The sequence below is a fragment of the Mytilus galloprovincialis genome, chromosome 8 (genome assembly GCF_965363235.1).
Source record: "Mytilus galloprovincialis chromosome 8, xbMytGall1.hap1.1, whole genome shotgun sequence".
Lineage (NCBI taxonomy): Eukaryota > Metazoa > Mollusca > Bivalvia > Mytilida > Mytilidae > Mytilus > Mytilus galloprovincialis.
Window position 1 is genome coordinate 69,354,155 of NC_134845.1, and position 10,090 is coordinate 69,364,244.

The window sequence follows — 10,090 nt, forward strand, 5'->3', positions numbered from 1 at the left end:
AATATAAAATAAAAGCATTAAATTTGGATAATATGTGGTATTGACATTACACGTAAATTTCTTTATAAAACATCTAACTGATTTTAACTAGGCTTTTTAACGAAACAGTGCACAATGCATTGTTAGATATCAAAACCCTATACGAAGTTTGATTGTTTCTACTTATTTCATCAATTTTTCTGATGTTGTTTTCAAACGCTATATGTATGCACGAGCCATAACTAGCCTTATCATGAGTGTTTGATTATGTGATTCTGACCGTTTTTATAGTGATTACTAGACCAAATATTTCATGTTTCATGTTATGTTCTAAATTCACTATGTTCAAACGAACATAAAGTATTTATGTGCTAAATCTCTCTAGATTTTTGTAAAGCATACATATCTGAGCACATTTAGATATGTACTTTTATACGATAAAGGCATAATAGAAAACTAAATACATATTTAGGTACTGTTAAGCGCAATGACCAACTCAATTTTAATAACTATAGATCCAGAGATCACAATATTTCTAATATCAAACATCATTAACAGTTCATGTTTTGAACACGGAAACAATGCATCTACGAAAACAAATACCGGTTTATAAACCTCACACAATCAACAATACCGCTAAAAGACATCTACAAAATATATACAAAACACATTAATTCTTTACATACAACGTCAATACATTAAAAGAAAAAAAAAATGAATTCTAGATGAAAATTAAACTGCAATACAAAATAAACGTACGACAATGGTCACTACCCAAACCTCGATAGTTAAATCTCGTGCAAACTTTCATTACATACTGACCACCAAATCTGGTTTACAACTATTGTGAAAACACAATAGAAAAAAAATTACATACTTCAAAAATCATACGCGAACCGCACATAAATAAATATCATGTGATAGTCTAGTACTGTACTTTTGATAATTGGATGATTTTGAATAAACCAAATCAGTAAGGATTTTGTGAATATATTAGCGAAATATTGTGATTCTGGGATTTCAGAACACCCCAAATATCAATTCATTTGCAAAACGCGTTTTGTTTTCTTGTTTCTCATTTTTGTAATGTCAAGGCAATTTTTAGCTGATTATAGGGTGTATGTTTATTCTGAAAACCATACCTGCAAACATAAAGATAAAGAGATGTGATATGCATGCCAATGAGACAACTATCCACCAAAGTTCAAATGAAGCAAAAACAATGAAAAAAATCAGTACCAAAGTCCGTTTGCGATTTCCTTTGTATATTACCTTTCTGGATGTCCAAATTGTCCAATTTGAACCCAAATATATGCCGGTTTACTTGAAAGCAACAGAACTTATGTCATAATACGAACACGACGAACGCCTACTTACTTTATTTTTAATAATTTGCATCCGTCAGCTTTGTGTCTACACGGTACTGATATTTATTGCTTAAAATGCGACATTTAGGGATGAAAATTAATTAAAATGTTTCTTCAAAATTATAAGATATACTCATCCATTGGTATTATAACGACAATGCAAATGGAAAAGAAAAGTAAGTAATATATGAGATAATAAATTAACTAGCTTACTAAGAATAACGTCATAGGCTTTAATCGGAAAGGACGAATTCAATCATTTATCTTTACTGTTTTGTAATGTCACCTTAGATATCTTACAATAATCTATCTTTTTCATCATAAATTGTGTCTTAATGTATAAACAATGACGTAGATGAAAGAAACATGCAAACTGGATTAAATTGGTAAAGCTATAAATAGGTCCTGCACGAATATCTTATCGTATGAACGTTCATTTTCAAAGTGACATATATAACTATATCAAAGGCTTACAAAATTAATAGTTGTTATAGTAGATCTGTTTCTGTATCCCCCGGGCCGAAAAATACTCGAAAATCAATAAGACTGTGACCAACAATTATTACTAAATTACATATTATTTGTCGATTATACGTTTTAGATTCGTCATAAATGTAAAACAAAATCTTTGAACAGGACTTCAATTTAGTATATATGCATGCACTGGTCCAATAGTAACTTACAAATTACATGAAACTTGTTTCGTATGTCTTTATAAAGTCTATAAATAAAGGCAACAGTAGTATACCGCTGTTCAAATCTCATAAATCTATGGACAAAAAACAAAATCGGGGTAACAAACTAAAACTTAGGGAAACGCATTAAATATTAGAGGAGAACAACAACACAACATTAAAATGTAACACACACAGCAACGGACTAAGCATTAGACAAAATCCGATGAGAATAACCAATATAACATCAAAACCAAATACATGAATTTGGGACACGTCTTATAATAATGTGAATTCACACTCAAAAATAGGAGAAAACAAACGACACAAACGAAACACAACGTAAAAATGTTACATACACAGAAACAAACTATGATATAACAATGGCCATTTTCCTGACTTGGTACAGGACATTTTTAAAGAAAAAAAAGGGTGGTTGAACCTGGTTTTGTGGCATGCGAAACCTCGCACTTTGATGGCATTGTTAAATATAACATTAAAATGACAACATAATAATACAGGACTACAATACAAATAAATAGCAGAACGTATTTGGCAAAGAAACACATGAATAATAGATAACAAAAGGCATCAGGTTTAAAATTCATTACGTGAAAAACGCGCCTCGTCCAACCAAGACTTACCAGTGACGCTCAGATATAAAAGTTCGAAAGTCAAAAAAAGGTACAAAGTAGTACAGCTCTGAGGATCAAAAGTTGAAAAAGGTTGTGCCAAATACGGCTAGGGTTTTTTGCTTGTGATAAGAACATCCTTATTATATAGAACAATTTATGCTATTGCAAACGGTAAATTTTATCAAATGAATATAAAAGATTTACATGATAAAACTGACGTCTTAACTAATTACAGAAAACAAAACCCGAATACATAATACATTGAAGACCAACACAGAAGATAGACACACCCGACTCAGTGACAAACCAGGCCTGAACGCAAAAAGTCATAACCATGACGTCATATACGAAGTGGTGAAATGGCACAATATTACGTCATGCAGACATGTGAATTTCTGAAACAGCACAAATATGACATCATATTTGAAAAATTATGTCTAAAAAATAAGATAGAAATAGGATTGATTTAAGATTATAATAGAACTAAATACTGATATAACATTTAAACACAATGCACATTGCAACACTAATCAATAGCAATATATATATTTTATATATGTCTGGTTTGTTTTGAATCTAACTTCAAACATAAAAATCGTACAGATTACGTTGAACAAAATCAAAACTAATAAATGAAGGCGGTGATTAATTTTCTTTACCATAACACATGAATTTAATAGAAAAGACGTCAACCAATTTGACAAAATCCGATGAAAATTACAAATATAACATCAAACTAAATACATGAATTTGGGATAGATAAGTACCGTAACACGTCTTATAGTAACGCGAATTCACACTCAGCAAAACAGTCACAATTGGGAATAAGTCACGTTTGGTAATTAAAAGATTAGACGACGTAATGACAAACCACAATCTACCATGCGGTAAAAATGTCCTTAGCTAGTTTGGTCAAAGACACGTCATATGGATCAACTAATTCGTGATGGTGTCCATAAAATAAATAAATATAACCTCGTCAATGCGTATTAACAAGTATTGATGGTTATAAATAAATTAAATATATAAGGATAACCATAAAAGGAGACAGCAGCCAGTCACATAAGGTAATCCAACAGCCACTATTGCAATATCAAGAAACACAACACTTTCTAAGAATATACAGTCTGCGTAAACTTGTAATATATCTTGTCTCACATGTATTTTTGTTTTAAAATAAATTACTTTCTTAACGCGTTATGTATTTAACTTTAGATCGAGAATGTACCTGCAGCAGAATATTCGGAGTTTTGTCAAGGTTTGACATACTATATATTAAATAGAGATCATTTTTATAAAATTGAGAATGCACGTGGGTAATGTGTTAAACAAAATGCAAACCCACCAAAGAGCAGAAAACAGCAAATGCACAAAAATTTCAATGTTTTTTTGGTTGTATCTTTACTTTTTTTTCTATTTTTCATGTCAAATTAATTTTGCTTATGTCAAATCAATTTACTCAGGATTGTATAGAATTTCAGATGGCATTCTTTATAACAATGTCTCTGATAACAGTTCTGAGTAAGGATTGCATAAAAACCTTACATATTCTCCCGTTGATTTAATGGCTTTGTCCCCGCGAATGATAGTGCTTGCAACTTGCACATATTGGTTTTCACGAATCATAGTTTGCTTCCCAAATATTTGGTCGAAAGCATAATGAAAGTAATTGTTGACCAAATAGTACAGTAAATATCCGTTTTATTAAAAATTGATTAACACTAATTTAATTCCGCTGCATGTTTTATGTATCTGCTCCATGTCTTTTAAATGCCAGTAACCTAATTACATCAGGGTTTATTATGTTTCTAGATATTTTTAATGCTTGTATTTTTTTTAGTTGGTATTTATTTCAGAACTTGTTTGGTATCTGTTTAAAATAGTCACTCTATTTTGTAATGTCTAGCATCCTTATTTTATAAAACATAAAATAACTTATAGAACATTCGTAATAGATACACGTTTACCGTTAAATAATGTATGCTGACAGTACGGGTCATTCCAATAATTATCTTTTCGTTAGTCTGTTTGTTTGGTTGTAGTTGATGTTACCTGATATCCTGTATGCGTCTACAATCTACCTCAGCAAAGGTACACATATTATACTAGGACTAATCTCCTTATGACTGCTTCGACAAATGTGGTTAATGATAAGATTAATATATTTCTTTTAGCGTGATTGGCAAAAGTTCATCGGAAAAAGACGCTCGAAAAATGTCAAGCAGGAAGAACAACGGTGTAATTTGAAAGATACAGGGACCCATAAATAGTTTTTTTCTGGTATTCTATATAACATGAATAAAAAATGGTATCCATGTATAACATTATATAAATAACGCATATAACTGAGTGTCTCCATGAAGTGTTATATAGTATTTATCATGGGATAGCGTAAATTATCTACCTCGTATTAGACCTTTTCAATTTCTCTCGACACCTACAGTTGAGAACGACTACGACAGGTAAAATGTGAGGGGTCGTCTCAAAAATTAAAAAAGCGAGATCATTATTGATTTTATAGATTTCATTGACAATGATACAACTTTCCTACAGAGTCCAAATGACATGGATTTTTTAATTGATCTAAGTCTCATTTCATGTTTTAAGACAGCAACCATTTGATTTTCTTGGGGGTGGGGGGGGGGGGGTGCTATGATTTCTTTTTTTTTGCAATCTGGTTTTTTTAGCGACAAACCGAAAACAATTTTTATTCTTCAATTTTAGCATAACATATAGTGGCAGCTGAAGGTGAAACAACCATTTTTTTTGCCGAGGGTCCAAAACAAATTATTTTTTTCACCAAAACCTGGAAACAAACTTTTTTTCCAACAAAAAAACATAGCCCCCCCCCCCCCCCCAGAAAATCAAATGGTTGCTGCCTAAGACGTTGAGCGTCTAGCTGTCCTGTTGAAATTTGGAAAAATGAAAAGAACAAAGCATGTTTTATTTTAGTGAATATTTAATCAAACAATGTTTTATGTCTGTTGACAAGGGCAGCACATGTTTCCACAATGTCTGTCAGTTTTGGCCTTGAATGCCTCCATAATGTACTCAATACTTTGTATCTTTTCAATTCACCAATTTGGTGTTCCACTTCAATTCTGTATTCACTAATCACTCGATTAAGTTTTCTGCTCTTTCTCTTCAAATGATCTGGCTTGCGATTAATTTGAGGTGCGGTAAATGGTGTAACTAGAGGATGACGATTTGGATAAATTTTGTCTCCTAGAAGAACACAGTCTTCTGGAAAATATAGCGGACCATCTCTCCCTATCTGTTGCATCAACGTAAATTGTTGGGCATCATTCTGATGGCCCAAAAACCCACTTTCTACATAGCAAATATATCCGGCATTGTCTACAACTACCTGTGTGTGTATGGCATGATAATGCCGATGACCAGAATAGTATAGTTCCTGTGGCTCAATTAACGGACGATATATTTCGGTAGATGTCCCATCAATTGCACCAACGGCGTCTCTAAGTTTTGGCCATGAACCCCGTTTTTCTCTCCATGCATTAACTGTTGGCCACTGTATGAAATGTTCCAAAGTCCGGCTAAATATAGGAATACATCTGTGAATCTCATTGTATATTGTTGCAACACTTACATTAAATATCAAAGAAAGGTTGTGATATGAAGGGTATGATCTGAGCCACATCATATACAACATTACTCTATTTACATGAGATAGCCTGTAATTTGGTCCGATGTCATTTGGAAACATGTTGTTCGTACACCTCGCTAAGTTCAGCAGGCTTTCAGGAGTTTCTCTTGTAGCAAGATAAAAAGAATATCTATGGGAGGAAAAGGCAGTAAAAACATCTTTTCCGTCCCAAGTTTCTATCTGTCCATCACATATTCTGTGACGAATATCAAGTAAAGGATCAGGTGGAGGTCGGATCACTGCCAGTATAATTTGCAGTACTTGGCGATAGAAGGCTGCGACATCAGGTGGAAGCCTATAAAAGACTGGCAAAATCCCGCGAACCCTTTCTTTTGTTTCATCATCCATTACAAACTGAAATGAATTAAAACATGAATAAAAATAAATGAATAAAATATATATATTTAATACATTGGCGGATCCAGAACTTTTCATAAGGACGCGGCTGCCTGAGCTAAAAAAAGAGGGGGGAATCCAGCCATGATGCAATGATTCCCTATATAATCAAAAAAATTTATCCATAAAAGGGGGACAGTGCCCCAGGCACACCCTGGATCCGCCTATGTAATATATACTAGATAGATAAAACAGATTGCCTAGATATATAGATTAATTTTTTTGTAAACACATTCAAAGAAATTTTAAATTTTTATGTTCCAAACAAGACAGATGTATCCCTCCCCCTTTTTTGTGTTGAATCGAGCACTCCTTTCTAGGTTGTAATTATATAGTTTACGTGGATTGTTTGTCAACATGGCAGAGGTTAACGATGCAAGCGCTGGTAAGTTCACACTATATTTTTTATTTTAATTATGCATAAATAATTATTTTTATAAAATCTGCATGACCCAACTATATGTTTCTACTTTGGTGAATAAGGTTTACATCCCCCTTTTGGGGGGAATTGTTCTTTGAAATCTTTAAAAAAATGATCAAATATTTCATTGCATCCACATATTTTAAAGAAATAAAAACTGAACCTTATTTTATCAACAAATATTATCTTCACTCGGCACTTTCACTTTTGTGATCGATTTTTTTTTATGTGAGACGGGTGTTGCGTGGGATGCTGATTCTCATGTTTAAATACCTATATGCATATATATATATATATATATATATATATATAAGTAAATACATTACCTCTCAAATTCTTCTTCTCAAATTGTTTCTTCTCAGCACGAAAATACTTTATTAAATTAGCAATGACTGTGTTGAGATGTTGGAAAAACAAGTATAGTTATGAAACTGGTGTTAAAAATCGAGTACACCGGTTTCCTTTTTTTATTTTTCATGTTTATTCTTTTTAAATCTATTTAATTTTATTTAATATTCCATGATTTCTCTTTAATATGCTTTTCTGAAATACACGATTTTTATTTTGCAGCACCTACTATTCTTATGAAAAAGAAAAAAAGTGTATTTTTGTCAGAAAAAGAGGTGCTTTTGCTTTTAAAAGCGTATCAAGCTTTTCCATGTTCTTGGGACAAGATAATTGATCACATGAAGCAAAACAGTAACTCGCTTCCTGAAGATGCCAAAAAATTGTATTGTGAAGCCACTGTAAAACAGTTACGGAGTAGGTTGTCAACTAAGTTTGGAAAACTCCTGACAAGTTCAACAGAAAAGATCAGTAATGATCAAATAAAGTAAGCATATATATAAATAATTCGAATGCAAAATAGTGTTTATTTATTCAATTTTGTAGACAAATTATACACCAATAGAGTTATTGATATAAGATCATATGACTGAAGTAATGAAACACAAATATCATAGCATGTACATGTACTCGATCAGTATAATTTAATGTTTTCGTATGGGTAAAGTCTACATTATCTATATATTCATTGTAATTTTTTCGTCTGTTTAAAATTATAGGGATGAGATTCTGAAGGTGAAGGAGATGGAGGAAAAACTTAAAAAAAAAGCCGAAGGCACCCGTCCAAGAAAATGACATCATGAATAGAATCGTAGATACTTTGTCATCTGATGAGGAGTTGCCGGGAATTTCGCATAAACGTCCAGCTACCGCAGCTGGCCCTGCTCCTAAACAACCAACTGTCGTAGCGGAACCAGATGATGCAGCTGGACCGGCTCTCCAACAGTTGGATGCCATCGCTGGACCTGCTCCACAACAACCAGATGCCGTAGCTAGACCTGCCCTCCAACAACTGGATGCCGTCGCTGGACCAGCTCCTCGTCAACCAGAAGACGCAGGAGTTGAGCAAATAGAAGCTAGGGCTGATGAATTGGCTCATCCTAATGTCGTTCAGCCAAAAAAAAAGAAACCGAAAAAGCGACCAATAATGGATTTAATTCGTGAAAACCAGCAGGAATATAATAAATTTATAACCAAAAAAATGCCCAAACTGTTAAAGGCCCTTGGTGTATCATCCGGTTCTGATTCCGATTAAAATCATAAAAAGTTATTTTTCATGTTTTCTTGCTTATTTTGTGCTTTCTACGGTAGGTATTGAACACGCATTTAGATCTGTAATACAGAAAACAAAGAAGTTATGATATGGTTGCCGATGAGACAACTTTACACACGAAACCAATATGACACAAAAATTAACAACTGTAGGTCAGCACACGACCTTCAACAATGAGCAAAGCCCCATACCGCAAAGGCAACTATAAAAACCCCCGAAATAAGAATGTAAAACAATTCAAATGCATGTTTTTTCAAAATTGTATAATATCCCTTTCACAAAGAAAAAGGGATAAACAACTATAAAGAAAAACAAACACGGATCTTTGATCGACTTAAATGGAATCGAATATGATGGCGAAACATACTATAAATTATCTTATCATTAACTTTAAATTCTACCGTATCAAAGACTTACAAGTTACCAACATATCTGGTTCAGGCCAACATAGCATGCGACGGGGTTTTCCTAGTCTAATTATTCCAAAACCTCCCTTAAGTATAGATGAGAAAGAAAAAAAAACCCACTTAAATACCAAAACATTTGAGAAGCTACAAAGATCAAATAAACATGTTTAACCTCGCCGCATTTTGCGCCTGTCCTAAGTTAGGAGCCTCTGGTCTTGTATGATAATTAATTTTAGTTTCTTGTGTACAACTTGGAGTTAAGTATGTCGTCCATTATCACTGAACTAGTATATATATTTGTTTAGGGGCTAGCTGAAGGACACCCCCGGGTGCGGGAATTTCTCGCTGAATTGAAGACCAGTTGTTGACCTTTTGCTGTTGTCTGCTCTATGGTCGGGTTGCTGTCTCTTTGGCACATTTCTCTTTTTTTATTCTATAACCAAAACTATATACCGGAATTCAACATAGAGAAAAAAATATTGACCCTATGAAATCAAAATAAAATATAGCAATGGCAGTGAATAAAAAAAATCAACACAATTTTATCAACTTCTTGTAAGAAACCAAAAGGTCATTTTCAGGAACGGGGGAAGGACACTACGACGAAGGGACAAGGTATGTTGTTTTCTTGTCCGAAAAGAGTTAGAAATGTTTTAAACAAACTCTATAGTATAAACCAGCAACTTAAAATATAAATTTAATTCCATACGAAACTATGTACCAAACCTCTTAAATGTTGTAACCTTGAAACGAGAAGTCAATTATATATTTTTTTTCAAAATTCATCAAGGAAAAACATCAACTCTCAGAAGATATCCTGAAGCGGAGAAGTCCGTCGATGAATAGATGTGATATTTTCCTTCACTTTAACAATCATCAAGTGAGTTTCGCTCCAGAAATTGAATATGTACATCAACTAAGGTGAA

The 10,090-nt window shown here is 33.1% G+C and overlaps 1 protein-coding gene across 2 annotated transcripts; it reads left to right on the forward strand.

Moving 5' to 3' along the window:
• The first annotated feature begins 7,062 nt into the window (after positions 1–7,062).
• Positions 7,063–9,704, forward strand: LOC143043493 (uncharacterized). Of its 2 annotated transcripts, none has more exons than XM_076215779.1 (3): positions 7,063–7,103; positions 7,710–7,971; positions 9,470–9,704. In XM_076215779.1, exons 1-3 carry the CDS (start codon positions 7,076–7,078, stop codon positions 9,474–9,476), a joined length of 297 nt encoding a protein of 98 aa, XP_076071894.1. In that variant the 5' UTR covers positions 7,063–7,075; the 3' UTR covers positions 9,477–9,704. The 2 variants fall into 2 exon arrangements, with proteins under 2 accessions (XP_076071894.1, XP_076071893.1); XM_076215778.1 differs by lacking the exon at positions 9,470–9,704 and adding an exon at positions 8,204–8,621.
• The last annotated feature ends 386 nt before the right edge of the window (positions 9,705–10,090 follow it).

Coding starts and splice junctions, on each gene's coding strand:
- LOC143043493 (XM_076215778.1), top strand. CDS start 7,076: ATGGCAGAGGTTAACGATGCAAGCGCTG. Junction 7,104..7,709: donor GGTTAACGATGCAAGCGCTG/GTAAGTTCACAC, acceptor TTTATTTTGCAG/CACCTACTATTCTTATGAAA. Junction 7,972..8,203: donor ATCAGTAATGATCAAATAAA/GTAAGCATATAT, acceptor TTAAAATTATAG/GGATGAGATTCTGAAGGTGA.